The 23,070-nt window shown below is 33.5% G+C and overlaps 1 protein-coding gene across 16 annotated transcripts in view; it reads left to right on the top strand.

The window, feature by feature from the left end:
• The window catches only part of CEP170 (centrosomal protein 170), a 91,039-nt gene that overhangs the window by 16,264 nt on the left and 51,705 nt on the right, over positions 1-23,070 (top strand). For all 16 annotated transcript variants that reach the window (XM_045537214.1, XM_045537225.1, XM_045537228.1 and 13 more), the window contains exons 2-7: positions 3,904-4,049; positions 7,169-7,258; positions 14,725-14,803; positions 18,976-19,034; positions 19,126-19,288; positions 20,976-21,110. In XM_045537214.1, the coding sequence (XP_045393170.1) occupies positions 3,945-4,049; positions 7,169-7,258; positions 14,725-14,803; positions 18,976-19,034; positions 19,126-19,288; positions 20,976-21,110 (631 nt within the window). In that variant the 5' untranslated portion in view covers positions 3,904-3,944. The remainder of the gene's footprint in view (positions 1-3,903; positions 4,050-7,168; positions 7,259-14,724; positions 14,804-18,975; positions 19,035-19,125; positions 19,289-20,975; positions 21,111-23,070) is intronic.

Here is a 23,070-nt window from a genome sequence, read left to right on the forward strand (position 1 = left end):
GATTGAAAATAGACTGAATTTTGCAAAAACAGTCAGAATTTATTCCTCAAAAAGAGAGTGCCAGAGAACATGTTGTTAAGTAAAAATATATCGTTTATCAGTCATACTCAAACTCTTTAGCCAAATCTGAGACTGTAGGAATTGGTATCACCCACCTCATTTTAAAGGTTTAATTAGGAAAAATACAAAGGAGATAGTGGTTTGTGGAAAAAGCCCAGTACTTGGTATCTGAAGGCCCAGGTTTGAATCTAGATGGTTCCTGTTTACTATTAGTAGTTTTGTGACTTTGAATAAGCCTTTAACTTCAGCTTTCTTAAGGGAAAAATGTTTCTTGCATGCTTATTTTAGGAGTTAAATCAAACAATGCAAGTGTAAGTACCTAACAGTTACTGGCACAAAGGAGGTACTTGATATATGTTTGAATCTAAGTCTTAATTGATTTGTTGGTGTAAAAACAACAAAATTATGTTTTAACAAGAGTTGTACAGTTCTATTTCATGGAGCATAGAAAACCTGGCAAGAATTTTTAATGCTTAGATAATTTATGGAAAAGTTAACTTATTTTTTCTTAGATATTTTCTTTAAGCATTTTATAAAATGATTTTTATGAAGAGCTGTTTATTAAATCACTGGCTTTTCCCATCAAATCTAAGTCTTCTTTTGAAAATATATAATAAACTCAGATTTCACATATGTGGCTTGGTATCTAGAATGTTGTCTTCACTTATTTTTATGAGAGTTTTTTTTTCGTAGCTTTAATGGCATTTCAGATTTAAGTTGTTAATTACATTTTTCCTCCATACATGTTTGCTTCAATTACCGTTTAAAACAGAATTCATAATGTATATGGCATATGATAAAGGTAAGATTTGGAATACTCATTCCAAGATAATCATGAATATATGAAAGCAAAAATTTTCCCAGTAATGAAGTTTGTTCACATGAGTATAGAACAAGTATCTTGGTAGGTATCCAAAAAAAGCACAGCTGTGGATTTATTTTTTTGGAGTAACTGTACAAATGAGGGTGGGGACTTAAATAAATTTTCCCTAGAGTGTATTTCATTATCTATCCCAGATTAGGTGAATTATACTGCAGAGCTGAATTTTTAATATGTTCTATGTATGCATCACTTACTTGGAGATATTTTCCTGGACCACCCATCCAAACGAGCACCACCCTAATTTTCTGTTTTCTTTGTTTTTTTCATGTTTCTTCCTTCCCACTGTCACTGAAGTTGTCCTAGTAATTTATTTAGCCATTTGTCTGTTTTTGTTTTTATGAGATTAGGAACTTTTTCTATCTTGAACCCCACTTTCTCCTTAGTATCTTACAGTGGTTAGTATTTGAGAATGAAGAAAAAAAATTCATTATTTTATAGTAATCTATAAAATGGACTCCTCTTTTGTCATCAGTGTTTATGTCCATTTTCTAGAACTTGCAGAATTTTTGTAGTTAAAAACAATTATATATATTTATGTGGCATTCTTAGAATACTGTCTGGCACATAGTAATGGTACCTATTATAAATACAAAGATTATAGAAAATTATGTCTGTTTGCATTTATAACATGATCTGCACCTTATTTGATCCTGAGTTATTATTAACATAACATATATTTGTACTTTAATTGCTCCTGAGTCCTTAGCTGAAAGGCAACCCTAATTTCTTTTATATTCAGAAATCATCAAAAGACGACTTTTAGTGTTGGATGTTTTCTATTAGGGGGAAATGTGAAGTAGGAATCCTGAATTTATACATTTGTTAAAAATGTTTTCACTCTTTTAGGTACTTGGTATGATGCAGTAAAAAGACATGATACAAGTAATAGAAGCCTATACGCCAGCTGATGCAGTGGCTTGTTGAATTGATTTTAGTTTATAAGCTTTACTGCTGGTTCATATTACAGTTTTGAAAGGTGAAGTTTATCACTTTTTCCTCTTTGTTTAAATTTTCATTAATTTTGTTAGGAAAACCACATCATCTTTCTCCTGCTATTTATTCATTCAGGAAACAGAGGTAGGCACTGGGCCAAGCTCATGGAGATAATTGTCATCCTTTCATGCCTCCTGATAACCAAAAGAAAAGTTGCTACATGGGTATATAAGTAGATAATATTTTATTAAAATGAGAAATACACAGGTTAAAGGGAATCATTTTTGCTTTGTAGATTGATAGTACTAATATGAGGCCAGCAAGAGTTGTGGGGTAAGAGGAGGTTTATTCCCTATAAAGCCATCTGGTGATGAATCAGCCAGCCAATTGCCACGGCATAAGGATAGACTACACTTAACATGTGTTTTAGCTCAAGTAATTGCATACACTGATTATCATTTATATAATAGATTTTTTTTTCCCCTCAAACTTAATCCAAGTAGTTTTTTGCTGTAGGTTATGTGATACACTATTTTGTAGTTCTGTTGTAATGCTGTCATATATCAAGTGCACCATTTATTGTTGCCTACCTCTTAACTCTATCATAGTAATTAAGACCACTCAGATCTTGTCATCATTGCTCAATTTGAATTATATGAGACTGGTAGAAACATTTTTAGTATAAATAAATAAAAGCAGTAAAATATACACAATTTAAAACATAGAGTGTAAGTAAAACTGTGTGCTCTGATCAACTACAGAGGTTTTTTGTTTTTTCTTGTTTTTTTAGAATTTAAAGCTTAAGTGTTAAAATTTTAGCCCATTAAATTCTGAAATGAACTCTGATCTAGCAGCAAAGTCAGTTTTTAAAGCTAATCATAGCTTCCATTTAAATGGAAGATAGATTTTCATATAACATAATGTGAAAGGTTTACTGATTTTGATTTTAGATACCATATTGCAGATAACTTTCAAGAAACTATCATTTGTATAGTTTTGATGTAGTATCAAAGAAAACTATCTACAATTATTTGAAAAGCCTATTAAAATTCATCTCCCTTTTCCACCCAATTATCTGTGTGAAGCCAAGTTTTCTTTATATATTTCAAGTTAAACAATATTTGGCAATGGATTAAATGCAAATCTGATATTAGAATTTTTTTTTACTAAACCAGACATTAAAGAGATTTACATAATATAAAATAGTACTACTCTTCTCACTGTTTTTGTTTTGGAAAACAGTTACTTTTTCATAGAAATGTTAGCAATTTTTAAATGAAATTGGTTTATTGTTATTTCAAATGAATTAATAAATAAATACCAGTTCCTAAGTTTTTGTTTCTAATATGATAAGTAATATATATCTGTATTTCTTCCAGGTAAACAAATGGGAGTTCATTTTTTTTAAAGAGTGTTAAAAGTTTCCAAAAACAAAAAGTTTAAGACTCACTGCTCTCAGAGAATGTATTAAGAAAGTAAAGTACATATGAGAAAAGAGAAATTGAAATTACATTTTTTAAAAATTGCATTGCATGGTTTACATGTGGTAGACAAAGAAGCAATTTCTTTTGTCTCCATGGTTCTTAATCAGCTATCAAATACACTCATTTTGAATTCAGTCTTTCCTTCTCAAACCATTTGTATATTAAATGTTTATTTGTATAATATTGCTGTTATTTTCTGATATTAACATGGTGCTAATCTGAGCATTTACTTGAGGATTATAGACCTGTATAAACTATGCTAAAAGCCTTTTAGGAGCATAATAACAGTTTGCTAGTTGACCACCTATTTACTTACCTTAATCTTTTTCTTTTAAATTGGAGTCTTAGAGGAGTCTGTGGGCTTACTTCACTGACGAGAATTTAGTATATTTTTCATTGCCTGGGACCTGTGGACGGTACATTTAATTAGGTGTGAATTTTGGTGAATGAAGTTCTATTCTTAGGCCTACTTACAGAGTTTGGGGAATAGATACTAAAGCTAAAAATATCTGAATGTATGTTTTTCTTCATATCTCTCTTTAGGATGACGTAGCTTTGCCAAAGACTTAGAAGCTAAGCAGAAAATGAGCTTAACATCGTGGTTTTTGGTGAGCAGTGGAGGCACTCGCCACAGGCTGCCACGAGAAATGATTTTTGTTGGAAGAGATGACTGCGAGCTCATGTTGCAGGTAATTGTGTCAGCCTTCTCTATGTGTGTACATTCAGAACTTGGAATTACTGTAAAATAATTTTCTACTTCTTTAGAGAACAACACTATTTAGATTTGAACTTTCTGTTTCTCCTTTTAGCTCTAGCTGTCAGTTTAATTGATCATTTTCATCCCCTTGAATCACCTAAGAAAATATTCTAAGTCTTAGGGATTATATTTTGAAGAATGAGGGCTCAGAATAAAGAAGTTTTATTCTTAAGTAAGAAGTTTCACATTATACACTTTTAAAATAAAAGCTTGTAAATAATTCTTAAAATTAGCATATCATGGAGTAAAAACTGAATTTTAATGGTGGCTACTTCAGTGATACTGAAATTAGTTTCATTGCTTCTTTTGGAGATGTTCATTATGATGCCTACCAGTAGTTTGAGTATAATGGAAGATTGTTGGTATTTTTTTAAAATACCCAAGGGAAATGAAATCTCCACCTCATAAAGATATCCATAGTAGCTAGATTTTTAAAAAATAATGTATATTTTTAAGTATATCTAATTGAAGTTTCTTGAATGTGGCCTTATTTGATTACAGCTAAGTTAATGCAGCCCTCCAACATGAAAGGTTCTCCACCCATGATCTGGCCCATAATGTCAATAGTGCCTAGATTGAGAAATCCTGCATTATCCCAAGAAAAATCAGATTTTTGCATATTTGTATGCATTTTGACTTTATAATTAAAGAACATATTTTATTGTTTTTAGACAATATAAGTAAAGATACCGTACAGCTGTAGGAGTAAGTTGCGTGTACAGTGACAACTTAATTAAACCAATAAGGGAAATAAATAGTACAGAGATTTTCTGGTCTCCTCAGTGATAGAGCAGTGAGAATAGCAACTGAGAAAAACATAGTAATGATGTGTGTTTGGGTATAAGCTTATTGGAACTGGTCCATAGCTTAGGGTCATACGGGAACAGCTCATTCATGGGGAAGTGGAAAAGGTGCTTTCTGAGTGGCAGTTGTATCACCAGCAGAGCAGTATCCCAAGAAAAATACTGAGAATGGCTGGCCCTTTGTTTAGGAGCTTGCAGGATAAGTCTTACGCAGCTATGTACTATTGCACTATTAAGAGACATGATTGGTAAGGTGTCTGTGTCTTGAAAAAGAACAAATTTGGAGACTTCCCACTTCCCAATTTCAAAATTTATTAGAAGGCTAGTGATACTGACATAAGGGTAGCCATTTAGACCATTGGAATAACATTGAGACACCAGAAATAAATTCATACATTTGTGGCTTTTATGGGTTGAATTGTGTCCCCCAAAAAGATATCTCAAAGTCCTAATCTCTCTTACTTATGAATGTGACCTTATTTGGAAATGGAGTCTTTGAGTATATAATCAAATTAAGATGACATCGTTAGGGTAGGCCCTAATCCAGTATGACTTGTATCCTTATAAAAAGAGGAAAAGAACACACAGAGAAGGAAATTGGCCAAGTGAAGATAGAGACAGAGCTTAAAGTTATGACATCACCAGCTAACAACCAGTTGGGGCTACTAGAAGCTAGAAGAGGCAAGTAAGGATCCTTCCTAGGTTTCAGAGTGAATATGACCCTGCCACTACCTGAATTTTGAACTTTTATCTTCCATAACAATGAAAGAATAAAGTTTCTGTTGTTTAAAGCCATCCAGTTGTATTACTTTGTTATGGCAGCCCTAGGAAACTACTACAATGGCAGTCGATTTTAGACAGTGGTGCCAAGTGCATTCAGTGGAGGAAAGAAAAGTCTCTTCAACCGATAGGGCTGGGACAACTGGATTTGCATATGGAAAAGAATGAAGTTGGGCCCCTACCTCACACCATATACAAAAATTAACTCAGAATGAATCAGTGACCTAAATATAAGAGCTATGTATCCATCAACAGAAGAATGGATAAAATATGGTATATACATACAATGGAATATTAGCCATAAAAGGAAATGAAGTTCTGATACATGCTACAACATACATGAATCTTGAAAACATCACCCTAAGTGAAATAAGCCAGACACAAAAACAAATGTTATATGAATTCATGTATATGGAATATACCAATTCATAGAGACAGAAAAATAGATTAGTGGTTGCCAGGAACTGATGGAAGGGAGGAATGAGGATTTATTGCTTAATAGTTATAGAGTTTCTGTTTGGGGTGATGAATTTATGCTACTGAATACTTAAAAATGGTTCATTTTAATTTGACGATCATTTCTCATATGTGTATCTTCTTTTGTGACTATTTTTTAATTTATGCTTTACTTTTAAATAGAATATCTAAGATATATAAATATATTACATATATATTTAAATAGAAATATAGAGCATGATCAGGCAAGAACAAAACAGTTTTGACCTGTTCCTCGGGTCAGATCACTAAGCTCTGGAGAGAGAGAGAGAGAGAGAGAGAGAGAGAGAGAGAGAGAGAGAGAGAGTGTGTGTGTGTGTGTGTGTGTGTGTGTGTGTGTACACTTTGAAAGCGACCTAAAAGCAATTTTCAAAAACCACAGTTTGCCACTATAATTCTTTTTTGTACTTCTTTCTCTCTTTACCTCTTAGAGCTGTCCCATGAATTCCAGTTTTAGAACCCATATTTTAAGTAAGGATAATTTTGTTCAGAAACATGGCACATTGTGTCCCATTTTCTCTAAATCTTTGGACTTCTTGTACAATTTATATTATTGTTTTCAGTATTGAAAGAAGAAAACCTACATATAATTTTTTTATTAAATACAATAAGATTCATAAAACATTATAAAATTATAATTCATGATTTCTTTATAACATTTCCAAATTTAAAAAAAAAATTGTAGTTTGATATATTTACCAAGGTCAGCCGATAAAATTTCCCTCAAAAGTAGAACACGTAAATTTAGTAGAAAAGATGCTCTTAAAAATGTGGCTGTTTTCCTCTTTGGGGAGTGATGCCAAATTTGTACCATAGAGTAGCACAATTTAAATTTTATTTAATCCAATTTTACTTTGATGTTTCCCCATATTTATCTACTGTCCTATTAATATTAGATATCTAGCCAAAATCTTTTGATTGATATTTATTCTGGTATTTTTTAATATTTATTAACTTAAAAAATTCCTTTCAGTCTCGTAGTGTGGATAAGCAACATGCTGTAATCAATTATGATGCCTCTACGGATGAACATTTGGTGAAAGATTTGGGCAGCCTAAATGGGGTGAGTTAAGAGTGTATTTTGTGTCTTATTTGAATATTTGTTTAATATTATAAGAGGACTAACCAGATTACATTTCCTATTTATATTTCTTTTTTCTTTAGTTTATATTTTACTTTTAAATGCTTACTAGGTACATAGCACTTTGGGGACCATACAGTAGAATATGAACCTAGCTCATGTTCCCAAGAAACTGTATAAGCAAAATATACTTATAAGAACTCAAAAGTGGTTGATTATTATTATCTGTAATGGTTAAAGAAGACTTCCTTAAGGAGTTGAGACCTAAGCTTGACTTTATTATATGGCTGGAATTTATATGTGGAAAAACAGCAAAAATGCGTTCTTGGGAACTGAGAAGTATGGGTTAACTTTAGAAAATAAAGATGGAAAGGTGGTTTGGTGCCAGTTAGTGGATGACCTTATCTACTAGGCTAAAAAAAAAAAGTGAAACAGCCATCAACAAATACGGTACATTATCTAAACCCCAGTGTTCACTATTGCTTCTTTGAATTCATACTTTGAAGATATTTTTGTGTCACTGCAGTGAATTTTTTCTTATTTCTTTATCTAGTCTTTCTATATTTGGCAGAATATAAGTAGCCACAGACTATAAGAGAATGCTGAAGTATTGAATGATTTATCTTCTTTCAATTTCTTAATTTTCTTAAGGCTCTGTTAACACAGGCAAATATGATATTGTTCATATCTGTGCTATGGAAATTCTTAAGGCGAATTTAACAGAAACTAAATGTATCCCAACTGCTTCAAACTACTACTGCTTTTCAGAATATACATTAAACATTAAATGAAAAAGCATGCAGAAATTTGGCAAATATGGTGAAACCTTTTTTTTTTTTTAACGCTTTCTGGATTGACCTTTTACTGAAGAACTTTTATATTTATTCTTTGAGATACCTTTATTGTAGGCATGTTTTTCTGTTGGTTTTATTCAAGCCTTTCTTTCTTTCTCATAGCACATACAGAATTAAGTCTACATTCTTCATGTTTGCACTGAACGTCCTTACATTTGACATCACCCACTTTTCCAGATTCATCCTCCATCACATTTTCCCTTGCCGTACCTCCAAAACAGCAGTCTTCTACTCTACTGTCTCCTTCTCCAAATGATTTATTAGGTTTTCTTCAGCCTAGTAGTTCCCCCATCTCCCTTGCCATTCATAGAAGTTTTATTTATATTTAAAAGTAAAATTCAAATTCCACATCTTCCTGAGGGGATCAAAGAGAAAACTCTTGTATTTAGGAATATTATCTTGCTTTAACATGATGAAAGGATTGAAATAAAAGGAGATGGGCAAAGTAGGTAAACACTGTCATTAACATGAGGCATGTAAGTGAACGATTTTGATTCCCAGCTCCTGTTTGCTAGAATTACTCTTCCTTCTACACAACTATAAGCTTTTGGGTGCTTTATCGGCCTTTTATTAAATCTATTTTCACATCTTTTTTGCTGTGCTGGATTATGAGCTCCTGATTCCGCTTCTGTGACCATGGTGCCTAGCACAGGGCTCTGCACAGCACATGAACCCAGTAAATGTTTTTGGAGTAGAAAATTGAATTAACTTTTTCTGTTTGAAGAATATTATAGAGAAAAATTTTAATCTATTTCTGTATGTGAAATATTTTAGTAATGTTATATTCTGTCTTTAAAAAGTTTCATCTTGACCACAATACTATTCTTATGTGTCTTTACCTTATTATCATGGACAATAATAAGCAAGAATTACATCAGTGTTTCAGTTTTTTAAAAGACTGTGATCAAATATGAAAATTATTTGATGTTATAAAAAATATCAGATGAAATATGAACCACATTTCTCTGGGTTGGCCTTTCTCAATTTTATGAAAGATAATAACTCATAGAGAATAACATCTGCAATTTGAACTTGAAATCAGGACCTGGATTTGAATCTCATATCTGTAATTTACCAGCATTGTAACCTGGGATAAATCACTTAATCTCTCTGAAATTCAGTTTTCTCATATATATTTGTATTGTCTCCCAAAGTATGTGAAAATATAGAGTTGAAGTATGTAAATATAAAGATACAATGCAAAATCTTTTTTCAGTTATAAAATAGTGAAATGATAATTCCTGCTCTATAGTACTGTTATGAGGATTAAATTGGACAATACATGTGAATGTGTACCTATTACAGAACTTTAAAGCATTACACAAATGATAAATGTACCATTACCGGAAATAATAGCCTAAGAAACATGCCTTTGCAAAGGACTTTGGTAGCCAAATAACATCAAAAATCTATGAACTACCAACTGTCGTGCATTTTATTTAAAAGAGAACTTGTAGACTATTATTTACAGCCTATTTACTTTTAATATTCATATTATTCTGGAAACTTGAGCATCAGGTTAAAAGTAGTAATTTCACAGGTGGGGGATAGATACAGTGTAGTGGTTATGAGCCCAGCTTGAGTGATGTAAGTTTGGATGATACTTGATTTCTCTGTTCCTCAATTTTAAAAAATTGAAATAATAAAATTTTACTCACCTCACAGGTTGTTGGGAAAATATAAATAAGTCGATAATTTTAAACACTTAGGACAGTATATAGTAAACATTCAATAGGTGTGAGAAAAGCAGTTAAGACAAGTTTAGCCACCCTACAGGCCTCTATACTTTTCAAAGAATACACTGTTAATATTTTTTAAAAATCACTTAACCAACTAAATTCAACTTAAAAATGATCACTTCCATGCCTACTCCCTTTCACCCTACCCTAAAGTGCACTCTCAAGGGACCTAGATCTACAATTTACGTACTTGCCACCAGAAATGAGGTTGCTCTGCTTGAGGAAGCTGGGACTGGTTCTGTCACTGGTGTTTTAGTGGGCCGTTTTCCTGCGAGGCCGTGAAAGGGTGTCTTTCTATGGAAACCCTTGTTTGCCTTCAGTTCCTCCTGCTGCCTCCTCCCACTGGAACACTCGCCTCTCTTACAGCCACCAGGGCCCCTGCTGTACCACTCCTCTCCCGTTCCAACCCTGCCTTTTGTTACTAGAGTGCCACCTCAGCAGTCCCCACTGTGTCCCCCTTTTTCACTGGTGTTCCTGCCACCATCAGACCTGTGTGGCATAGAATGGAGAGTGGCCCTCGCTAAAGGTATGAAAGGAAGAGTTGGAGAAGAAGAGGAAGCTTTTGTAGCTGGCACAGTGATTGAGGTGGTTGTGCTTGTGGCCACTTTGTCCAGTTTTCGAGATCATCAATATAATATATGGTGGTTATGTGCTTTTGTACTATCAATTGTGCAGTTTAATTGTATGTAATTTAAATAGGTATTTATTTAGTTTGGTTTGCTTCTGTGGGGTTAGTGGTTTGGACAGGGGAGTTTTTGGAGATAGTTTAGCTTGGGCACCTAACCTTTCTCAATCTGGAGAGCACATGGGATTTGTAGTTGAGAGACCCGAGTTTGAGTCCCAGTAATTACCACTTGAACTCTGAGAACTTGACTGTTACTTTGCTCTCTGTGCCTCATTTTATTCATCTATCCTGCCTTGCTGGTAGAGGTGTGGTCAAATGGCACTGACTTAGAAACAAAACTTGTCTTGCTTTCTGTATCTAATTTATTAAAATACTTCATATTTGATCTACTAAAATGATTTTTTTCCCATTGCTCTTTGAAATTTTCTATATTCCTTTGGTAATTTTAGACCTTTAGGAGACTATTTTCTGCCAGATGTTTTTACTTGCATTTTTGTGAGCTGAAACTTTGTGTCTGGCTCATATTTCCTAAGCCTTTTTAGACCTTTGGGAATATTTCTGTCATAAATGGCTGCGCGTTAAAATTATGTTTCCTGATCTCTGAAAGTGCCTAGTACATATGTTAAACACCCAGCAGGTGCTTAATATTTAACAGAGTTGAGCAGTCAGTCTTAAACCTTAAATACATCTTATAGGTCATCTTAGGCCTTTTGAGTAAATATGATGTTTTAAGTTATTAGAGACAGTTTTAAATAAAATTGGCTCAGAACCATAGCATTCTCCTTATGCAGTATACCTAGTTCTTTATCTTCTGCATACCAGACATCAGTGAATTTAATACTCTCTTTTATTCTTCTCTTTTCCATCATTTTCCTCAGCTTTTCTGTTTTGTAGTTACAGTCATGCACCCCTTAATAACATTTTGCTCAGTCGTGGACTGGGTAATCATGGTCCCATAACATTATAATGGAGCTAAAAAATTCCTATCCCCTAATGATTTGTTACAATTGCCTATAGTATTCAGTACAGTAACATGCTGTACAGGTTTGTAGCCTAGGAGCAGTAGGGTATACCAGATAACCTAGCCTAGGTGTGTAGTAGACTATACCATCTAGGTTTGTGTAAGTGCTGTACATTCTGTCATGTTTATACAATGAAGAAAATTGCCTAACAACACATTTCTCAGAAGAACGTATCTCTGTCACTAAGCTGATTCATGACTGTATATTTGGAATACTTTGGTAAACTTAAGACATAAGTGTCATTAAAATACTCTGAAATATTTAGTTTGGAAAGAAACCTGAAATTAGAGTCTATAAATCCCAGAAGCCTTTGAATTTTTTTTAATTATCATTTCAACCTTTCTGTAAAGCATGTTGGAAGCTTATGATTTAGGATTACTCATAAATCATACAAAGGTGTGATCTGGAGTTTTAGCAGTATTTTACTGTCTCCATATATTTGTCCTTAGAATAAAAATTGCAGCTTTTCTAATTTCTTTTGTAGACTTAGAAACTGGTATTTTATGACATATTACAAAGAGCTAATTATCCATAAAAACTTGGGGGATGTGTTTTACTGTACATCATTAAGGGTCCTTCAAAACTTCCTCACCATGAAGGGATTCTTCTCAAACAAGCTATTATGGCCATCTCAAATCCAATAAAATAGGAGGTAGAAAAAATAAAATTAAAAAGGAAAGAGTATAGTAATTTTTAAAATTTCAACTTATCAAAGAAAAACTTAGTAGGTATTTATATGATGTCTGCATTCAGGCAATTAAGTATAACATTTGTTCTATCATCTATAAATCTAGCAAATTCTCAGCCTTTAACTCCCAGAATGCCAGGAAAAATAGTCATCACCATTTATCATCTCTGTCCAGTGGACCCTTTTTATTTTTTAATATATATGTAACATTGGTCTTTTTACAAATAATTTTTAAAAATAAGAATAAAAGGTTAATTAAAACAACTTGAAATTGTAATTAAAAACTTAGACATCACAAACTCAAATTTTATTTCATATTTTCCTGGTTTTTAAATGTATATAATCCACAAAATGGACAATGCTCTTTGAATGCAACTAACTGCTTGACAACTTACATGTATTCACCTGGGACATACAACTGTTTTATAAATGTTGATTCCAGATCTCAAGTACTATACATTTCTGGTTGGTTCTAGCATATTATTTGTGGTTCTTCTTGTTTGTGCAGGATCAAAACACAGTGTTTTTAAACCTTAGCAGCTTGTCATTTTATTAAGAGGATAGCCATCATCTTTCTTTGGTAATTGCAAAACATTTTTTATTTTTAGAATTATAAACAATAATTAGAAGATCAATCCAGTAATTTTATTTCTACATCATCTCTTTCCTTTTTGTCATCTTTGTATAAATACTTGCATTTGTCCACTTACTGTATCAAATAAGTGTTGGAACACAAACATCAATTTTAAAAAAGGAATACTGTCAAAATTTCTTTTAAAATACAAAATGGTTTAGATTCTTGTTGAAAAATATTGCATGATTCTTATTGAATGACTAACTGGATGGAAATACCTTATTTTCTTTTTTTCTCAGAAACATTCTTTTCTCATTGATTATTGCATTAGAAAATTCATCTAGGATTATCTGCATCTGAAGACACATGGTCTGATAATTTTGCTTATGCAGTCAGCTTTATCATTATTACCATAGTCTAGAGTGCTGCTATTTGTCTCTTTGTATTTATCATAAAATTATGAAGTATCTTTCTGTTTTCTCCTCTTTGCCTTTATGGATGTTAAATTAGAAAGTCTGAATTTTCAACTATGTTCTTTAATACCTAAAAAGCCCCACAAAACCCAACATGTATAAAGATAGTGTCTCCAGATGTCTTTTATATTTTCTTGGAAAGATGATGCAATATTTTGGGCATTGCAGTAAGAAAACTGAAGAATGATAAAATAGTGATGATTTATTTCACTATTGCATCATCCTTCTAGGTCTGTGCTTTTCACTGCAGTAACCACTAGCCGTCTGTGCCTGTTGAGCACTTGAAATGTGGCATCTAAATTTCAAAGGCACATTACCAAAAAAAGAGTGTAAACTATCTTCTTAGTTTTTATATTATTTATTGGAATGTTACTATTTTGGATATATGGGGCTAAATTAAAAATATATTATTAAAACTAATTTCATCTCTCTTTTTGTGACTTTTTTTATGTGCCCACTAGAAAATTTAATATTATGTGTGGCTTGATTTGTGGATTGCAGTATATTTCTGTTGGATAGCACTGTTCTAAGTATTTCTGTTATTCTTTTGTCTTAATATTTTGGTCATTTTCAGTATTATTAGAAATAATTGGCTGGCACAGTGGCTTTGGCCTGTAATCCCAGCACTTTGGGAGGCTGAGACAGGAGGATTACTTGAGCCCAGGAGTTCAAGACCAGCCTGGGCAACAAACATAGCGAGAGCTCCATCTCTACAACAAATTTGAAAATCAGCCTGGTGTGATGGCACATGCCTGTAGTAGTACCTACTCAGAAAGCTCAGGTGGGAGCATTACTTGGGCCCAGGAGTTCAAGGTTATAGTGAGCTATGATCATGCCCCCCTCCCCCGCCCCCCGAAAAAAAAGAAGCAATTGATGAATAAAGAGGAAATAGTTACTAGGATGATGAAATAGAACAGTTTCAACATATAGGAAAAGTAAGATCACTAAGACCCCATAATATATCTCAGATTCACAAAAGGATCCAATAGAACCCGTATGACAGGTGCAAAAAAGAGTAAGACTTATTCTGTTTTGTTTTTTTAAAAAAAGTAAATTTTATTTTTGTTCTTTGGAACAATTTTAAGAATAAAACCAATGAAATATGACTCCTCACAAATTAGAATTTTTCAAAAAAGTTAAAATTGGGTCCATTGAAACCTGATAGTATATTAAGAGTTTAGTGTTTTATCCTTTACAATTGCCAGCTTCAGAGTAGGAGCTTTTCTTGGCATGATTTTTAGGAACTATACTAAATGCCTAAATTCATCTTGGCAGCACCAGGTTCTTTGTGTGATAATGATAAAAAGATTAGTTTGAAATTATTTATCACCCTACAGGATGCATGACACATATTATGATGCAGAGGCTGTGTTAGTCACCATATGATATGTACTTCTAAGTATTAGATTTGAGAATTTGCTTGTCTGAAATATAATACTTCATATGTAACCTGAGATCTTTTTTTCCTCATAGACTTTTGTGAATGATGTAAGGATTCCAGAACAGACTTATATCACCTTGAAACTTGAAGATAAGCTGAGATTTGGATATGATATCCTTATATGATTTTGTGCATTTATTAAATTTATTCAAAAATATTTACTCTGGTTTAAAATAATATTTCTTGAAACATAAGAATTCACAATGTAGGTATGCTAGGAATCTCAGTTTATAATGTCTTTCCATACTAAAACACATGCTAAAAAAACAGTATTTTTTTCTTTGTTATTATGCCTATTCATGAAAGTCACCCTGGAAAAGTTGATGGACTCAACTTCTTTTCCATCTCTCTTACCCTGTCCATATAGTTTCAGCAACAGTCTTCCTGCAGTGCTGTTGGATATGTAATTTGGGTATCAAAGAATATAACTGAGGAGGGGACAGGGGATTATTTTAGTCCAGCCCAGGGATTGTTTTCAAGTGGATCATAATGTGCAAGTGGATCGTAATGCACAAATCAACCTCCTGGGAGGAATGTAAGAATTTAAACCTACCTTTTTCTTCCATCCCTTCCCTTCATGTTTTATATATTATATCTGTATTGCCTATTTAATTCAAACTTTTCAATATCGTGTGTCTTCCAAGGCCAATACTCTTCGATAATACACGGTATGCATTTAATGTGTATTTAAAATTCTTTTGTTTAAAAAATAGGAGTCTGGGCCAGGCGCAGTGGCTCATGCCTGTAATCCTAGCCCTCTGGGAGGCCGAGGCGGGTGGATCGCTTGAGGTCAGGAGTTCAAGACCAGCCTGAGCGAGACCCCATCTCTACTAAAAATAGAAAGAAATTATCTGGCCAACTAAAAATATATGTAGAAAAAAAATTAGCTGGGCATGGTGGCACATGCCTGTAGTCCCAGCTACTCAGGAGGCTGAGGCAGGAGGATCGCTTAGGCCCAGGAGTTTGAGGTTGCTGTGAGCTAGGCTGACGCCATGGCACTCACTCTAGCCCGGGCAACAAAGTGAGACTCTGTCTCAAAAAAAAAAAAAAATAGGAGTCTAATAGCTGAATAGGGACATGACTGTATTATACTACATAGGATAGCATGAAGAATCACTAGTGAAGAGAAGGAACATGATTGAAGAATAAAAACATTTTTATTTATACAGGGCAAAAAGTTTTACAAAAAGTACTTATTTATATTTAATCAAAACACAGATATTCTGTATTATGCTGAATGTTTCTTGAGTTTTAGTTTTTTTAATTATTAATACTATATATATCTGGACTTAATGATAAAGAATGTATTAAACATTGGCAATTTAGGTGGACTTTTGTCACTCTAACAGAAAACTGTAATTTCAGCTAAGTATAGTTGATGCTCAAAGTAAATGTACTAACACTATAAAAATTGTTCCTTAAAATATATGAAATTTTTAAATTTCAAAATTTAAAATAAAAAAGTTTTGTGACATATCTTACAGTGCTCACACTTGAGCCAAAGAAATATACAAAAAGAATATTCAAAAAGTCAGTATACAAAAAATCAAACCATTAAATATTAATACTTATTTGTTGTATGTTTTAAATCTTTAAAAAGTATGTCTCACATAAAAATGATTAAGAATTAGCATTAAAGCCTTGATGACTAGGTCATTTTCCACCAGCCTACGTTTCATCAAAAAACAAATACAAGTATTTTTTTAATTTAAGTACATCCTTTAATTCATTTGACATCAGCTGTTTTAAAACATGAGAAAATACTAGAAAATTCAGGTTTTAATAAAACTCTATAGAGTTAGTTAACTTTGAATCTTTAAATCAAGAAGAAACTGTTGAGAAAAAACTCATGATTTTACAGATTATACACTAATTTCTTAATAGCAAACTAACATTTCTCTTTTATATACCAACTTATAATATGTTTGTTTCAAATTGCCAGGATAAAAGTTTTGTCCCAAAGGACTTTCTTAGGGTTGTACGGTCAGCGTTGAGCTGGAACTACTGTCTAAACGCCCAGGGTGAGCTCACTTAAGTTTATTATTTTAAAGTAGCGTATGTCACAGTGGCAGAAATTTTATTATATAGGATAAATTTTAAAAACAGATATCATATATTTACTCATTTAAATTGAAGAGATTGTTGTGTTTTATTCTTATTAGATTTAATCTTAATAGCTAGTCTACAAATTGCTGTACGTTGGAGTAGAAAACTAATGATTAAAATGCCACAGCAATAGAAAGAACATTTTAACATGGATTGAGACTAGAACTAGGAAACATAATTTATCTGCCAGAAGTCTTTTTTTCTAACTAGAGAAATTAGATGATTTGGGAAAGCACATAGTGAAATAGCCAACTTTTAAAGATGACAGTAAACTCATGAGGGGTACAGACATGCTACAGTAATAAAGGTAAACCTTGGAAGCAGCTAATAAATCTTCAAGTGGCCAAAAACGTGGCAGTCTTTTATATATAGTCTTACATAAAGAACTGAGGAAGTGACCTATAAAATTATTATATTTAATAAGCAAAAATTTAAACTTTTTGTAACTTAATGACACCAAGAGTAATTGTACCTCAGTTTGTCACTTTTCTTGGTGAGCAAGTTAAAAACAGCTACCTAGGTTTGCACCACTAAGAAGGTGGTAGCTTTGGAGGTAAAAGCTGGGGCTAGAACAGTCTCAAAAATCTCATAGTTATACCAGGGTTCTCAGGTGAATTCATGACCTAAACAAGAGAATCCTTGATGCCTTCTTCACCACACACATAAACCTTTTTGGAAGATAAAATGTTATAACCTGAGAAAGATGGCCCCTCTCAAGTTCTCCCTAACCTGAAATGTGTCTAGGTCTAAAGAGAATACCCCAGACTGGCCCTGGGGAATGGCCCTCAGGCACTCCCAGGAGGTAAGCCTGAAGCATCAGAAAACCCTCACCGCAGGCTAAAATTGTGTTTGCCATTGAAAAAAAAGAAATGACTGTTAATTTTTTTTAAATGCTGTATTTTCCATTGAAAAAGTAGGAATGCTGTGAATCTTCTCCAGCTGTTCATGAATTTCTTGGGGATAAAACAAAGTTACTATACATTATTTTTCCTTAAATATATACTTGGTTATAAGATGTATATTTCCATATATACCAGGAATTATGTGTCAGCATATGTACATGACAAAAAAGGAAAATTTTAATATTTTAAAGGTATAGGAAGCAATATAAAGTGATAGGAAAGCCCTGTACTGGGATTAGGTTAATTAGATTTTTGTTTTGGTTTGTTTAGCCAATCCCCAAGTTCTTTATTTATAGAACAGGAAGAAAAATTAATGAAATTGAACAGGGTAGTTCCCAGAGCTCTTTCCGATTCTTAAAAATTCTGAGTTTTTTATTATTTTAAGGAGCAGAAACAGATTAAATACTCCTTAAAAAGTTTACTGCTTCCCTTATGCTTTGAAATCTTTTTCCCCAAGTAGTCATGATAATTATAGCTTTCTACCCTTGAAGTCATGAGTGCTCTGAATTGGTAAAGAAGAATAGAATTTAGTACATGATTATAAAAGTCCTTTCATTACAGGGTTAGGTAATGGTGGGAAATGTGACCTCTACTCTTTAGTGAATAGATCTTTTTAATATACAGAGGCATTGTTCTTTATGGCATAATAATGAAAGCATTCATTATATCTAGCACTTGGTTCTAATCTAATTTTGGTATAGAATTAGTTGTTTGCTAATGTTATATGACCTTGATTGCAATTCATGGGAGAGAAGGGTGGTTGTGGTTGCTGTAAGGACCCTAATTATAGCATTTCTTTTGCACTTACAGAATGAACTTCATTTTTATCAAAGCTTATGAAGTCTGCGTAATCAAATTTCTTCAGGATTTGCTGTTGAGTAATTACTGATGAGATATTTCCTGTTACATTTTTGTGATTAGCTATCAATATAATTTGATCCAGGTGTTTTTTTCCCATCGTAGTTGCGTCATATTGTTAGTGAAAACCGAAAATGTCTTTGTCCTCTGATTAATTATCCAGTTATTTGCTTCTTGAAGGCCACCTTTACTTAAAGTTAGAAATACTTGCTGGATTTTAAGATTTTCAGTATTTAAAAATGAAAATTTTTACATTTGTGAGCATGTTTTAACATTTAACTATTAAGAGGAATGTAATTATTCTGCTGTAATTTGCCTTTTGAAACAGGACAGTTTCTAAATTATGTTATATTTGTTGACCATTTTAAGCTTGATTACCAAAATTTTGAAGTTATATTCTTCCTTAGCCCTCTTTACATACAAATCTTTTCACTGTAGTACGAGGAGAAATGAGGGTCCCTGAAGAAGCTCTTAAGGTAAAAGTTTTTACTTTTTGTCCAAATCTCCCATTCACTAGGTTTCATTTTACTCATTGATGTTTCACTTCCATTTTTAAATGTTTTATAGCATGAGAAGTTTACCATTCAACTTCAGTTGTCCCAAAAATCTTCAGAATCAGAATTATCAAAATCTGCAAGTGCCAAAAGCATAGATTCAAAGGGAGCAGAGGCTGCTACGGAAATTCAGCACAAAGCTACAGAAGCACTGAAATCTGAGGAAAAAGCCATGGGTAAGCCAACCTCTTTGAAAGTACCATATTTCTACTTGATTTTGAAGACATTGCATGCTGTTCTCAAAAAGTTGGGCATGTCCATATAAAAATAATTTATAATGTTGACTTCAGAGTGTGTTTTAATGCAGCTAGTGCTTTCATTAGAAAGCATTATAAAACACGTAATTGTGCATGGCAGTTGTATATAGGTGTGCTTAGTCTGTTTAGATATTTGAGGGAAGTAATTATAGTTTAAATGTTTGAAGGAAATAAATATATTCATCCCTTGGTATCAGTAGGGAGTTAGTTTTAAGGACCCCCTTGAATACTAAAATTGATGGATGCTCAAGTTCCTTATATAAAATGATGTATTACTTGCATATAACATATGCATATCCTCCCATATACTTGAAATCATGTATAGGTTACTAATAACTAATATGATACCTACCCATTACTTCGTTCATGTAGATGCAACATAATACTTTGCATGAGGCAAATGTAAGCTTTGCTTTTTGGAACTTTGTGGAATTTTTTCCCCTGAATTTTTTTTTTTTTTTTTTTTTGAGACAGAGTGTCACTTTGTTGCCCTGGCTAGAGTGAGTGCCATGGCGTCAGCCTAACTCACAGCAACCTCAAACTCCTGGGCTTAAGCGATCCTACTGCCTCAGCCTCCCGAGTAGCTGGGACTACAGGCATGCGCCACCATGCCTGGCTAATTTTTTCTATATATGTTTTAGTTGGCCAGATAATTTCTTTCTATTTTTAGTAGAGACGAGGTCTCGCTCTTGCTCAGGCTGGTCTCTAACTCCTGACCTCGAGCGATCCACCTGCCTCGGCCTCCCAGAGTGCTAGGATTACAGGCATGAGCCACCACGCCTGGCCTCCCCTGAATATTTTTGATCTGCAGTTGGTTGAATTCATGAGTGTGGAACTCACAGGTATGGAGAGTTGACTATATAGTTTACAGTGGAGTTTACCTAATAATATTTTTATTTCATGTTTTTTCTGCATTTTCTTCTGAATTAACAACAAAAATGAATTAAAAGGAAAATTTTTTTAAATCCAATAATGCTACATCATCATATAATTTACAGTTGTAGAGACTGTAAAAAATATGCCTTACATAAATAATCCCATTCAAACAGCAACAATTTTTAAAATTAATAGACATTACCATATTTGCTCAAATAAAAATGTTAGTTTTGCTAACAGGTAGTTTAAATTTAGTTACTGTACAATGCCCTTAGGCTTTAAAAAAAATTAGAAAATGAGTACTTCTTTTATATTTAGCCTTAATGAGCCATTTCTGATCAGACTGGTTTCATTCTTCTGTAGTTGATCATTGCCTAGTTTCAGGAAATTTGTTCTGCTGAGGCCACTTCCTGTCTAAATATTCAAGTCAAATGCCATTTGTTACAAGTTGTTCACTTATATACCAGTTTCACACTTTAACAAAAAACTACTGGGATGTATAGTATGTTGTGTTACTTAGATACTAGCCAGTGCAAATTTTTATTTAGTCATGTCCATCATCCTATAAGGTCTTATACAAAGTTATTGAACGTGGAATACTTTTTAGCTATCTAGACTATACTTTGTTTTTTCATTTAATCAATCAACCAGGCAATTGTAGATTCTGCAAAAGCGTATTTCTTTTTTCAGTTTCATCTGCTTTAGACAGATTTTTCCCACCTCTTTCCAGATATTTCTGCTATGCCCCGTGGTACTCCATTATATGGGCAGCCATCATGGTGGGGGGATGGTGAGGTGGATGAACAAAGAGCTTTCAAGACCAATGGCAAATCTGAAGAAAAAAATCATGAAACTGGAACATCAGGTAAAAAAATCTCAATGACTGTGACATTAAATGTGTATTTTGGGAAGCATTTATAATCTAAGCAAACAGCTATCTACCCTGAAAAGAGATGATCTATTGACAAAAAATAGTTGATGAATGTTTTAATTGGCCTTGTTATTTTAATGTAAATTTTTAAATTATGAGTGATTTTCACATAAAGCATTAATTTCAGTATCTTTGTAAAGCACTTTTATTTAAAATACTTTTATTTTATCGGATTTAACAAACTTGGAAAATAGATTAATGATAAGACTGGGCATTTTAAGTACTTTAAAATAATTGTTAAAATGTATCAATTATACCAAAATAGCAGGTACAAACTAATTTTGTGTTTTCATTAGATTCACAAGCATATAATCATATTTTAAATGAACAGTTTCTATTGTGTTCAGATATGTGGTATGAACTTACAATTTTTTTTAAACCTCAGTGTGCCCAATTTGTTGGGATATGGTGGCAACAAGATTAGTTGAATTCAGCAGCCAGAATGAAGAAATAGTTCTCGGTCAGATTCTCAGATTAGTAGTCAAGGAACATATTCTTGACATTGTTGATGCTGTTCATGGAGTGGTTTTATCCATAAGCCAGAAAATCAAGACTTCCAGGAAATAAATGGAGGCATCAATTGTCTGTCACATAAAGACCTTGCAAAGACATCAGCAGGATGGAGCAGCCAGTTTTCCTGATAACAGCAGATGAGGATCCAGAACTGGAGGAATTAAGTACAGGCACCAGGGATCAGTGTGGAAGACTGAGTCTGACTCTGAGGCAAGGATGAATTCCATCAGAACTCTTCTCAATTTCTTACCTTTGACCTAGTTCCAAAAGATAAGTAAGACATTTTTCTTAGCTGGAAAATAAGAACACTGGTTTTTTAGATATGCACTAATTTACAAGGATACGAGTCTAAGAAAGCTGGCATTGTCAACTTGATCTTCACAGTGCCCGAAGCTGAATCGGTCAACTCGCCAAGTAAATTCCCATTCACAGCTATCTTTTTTCTGTCACCAACACAATTTTCTTCATGCCCAAGCTCAGAAACTTAGTATTATTTAGCATGTTTTCAGATATAAATACCAGAACTAAATAACCTGAGACTAAACAGGAAGGAGATTTACTGGCTCGCATAACTGAACCCCCAGGCGTTGTTCAGTGCAGCATCTCAGCAGTGTAGATGTCAGCTAGCTAGTGTCTTTCCATCTCAGCCTTCCTGTCTTCAGTGGTTGCATACTGAGGGGGTTTCCCCTCACACTCATAGGCTGCCTGCCAGCAGCCGGCAGGGGTGCGTGCTACTTTGATCACATCCAGCAGAAAAGAACAAAGGTTATTCCAGAATACTTCCTAGAATTTGGAAGATGAACTTTCCCCAAAGTTCTCAACACATCTCTCTTCTCATTGGCCTCTCACAGGTTCTGGAGTGGGCCACCTGCTTTCTGAACTGGTGTCCCTGGCAAAGCATATGAGATTATCCTGAAACCCATCTTGCTCACCTTGAAGCTGAGTGTGGGGTTAATTTTCTCCTAAGCCACATAAGCTGTGTCAGGGAAGAGTGGATACTGGAGAATATTGGAGTCCTTTTAGGAGGGAGGAACAGGGGAAAGATACGGGAAGGCAATCAAGAATGTCTGCTTTATTTGAAAATTTTGTCTTCCCTTCTCCTTGTCTAATGTATTATCTATTTCTGTTGCCCCTCACTGAATCGTAGTTGAACTACTCACCTCCCATTTCAACTCCTTGCTGTTCATTTTGCATAACAAATCTAAGTTGATCTTTATTTCCTTTGTTCAAGAAACTAGAGTCAAGAAATTGCCTTTTGCCTGCCAAGTAGATTTTAAACTATGTAAGTCTTATATGTCAAAAGTTCTCTAATTTTGTCCGTTTCCATAGTGAGCCTTATGTCCCATTACCAGTTGCTTTAGCATTCTCTCTCAATGCATCT

The sequence above is a fragment of the Lemur catta genome, chromosome 25 (genome assembly GCF_020740605.2).
Source record: "Lemur catta isolate mLemCat1 chromosome 25, mLemCat1.pri, whole genome shotgun sequence".
NCBI lineage: Eukaryota > Metazoa > Chordata > Mammalia > Primates > Lemuridae > Lemur > Lemur catta.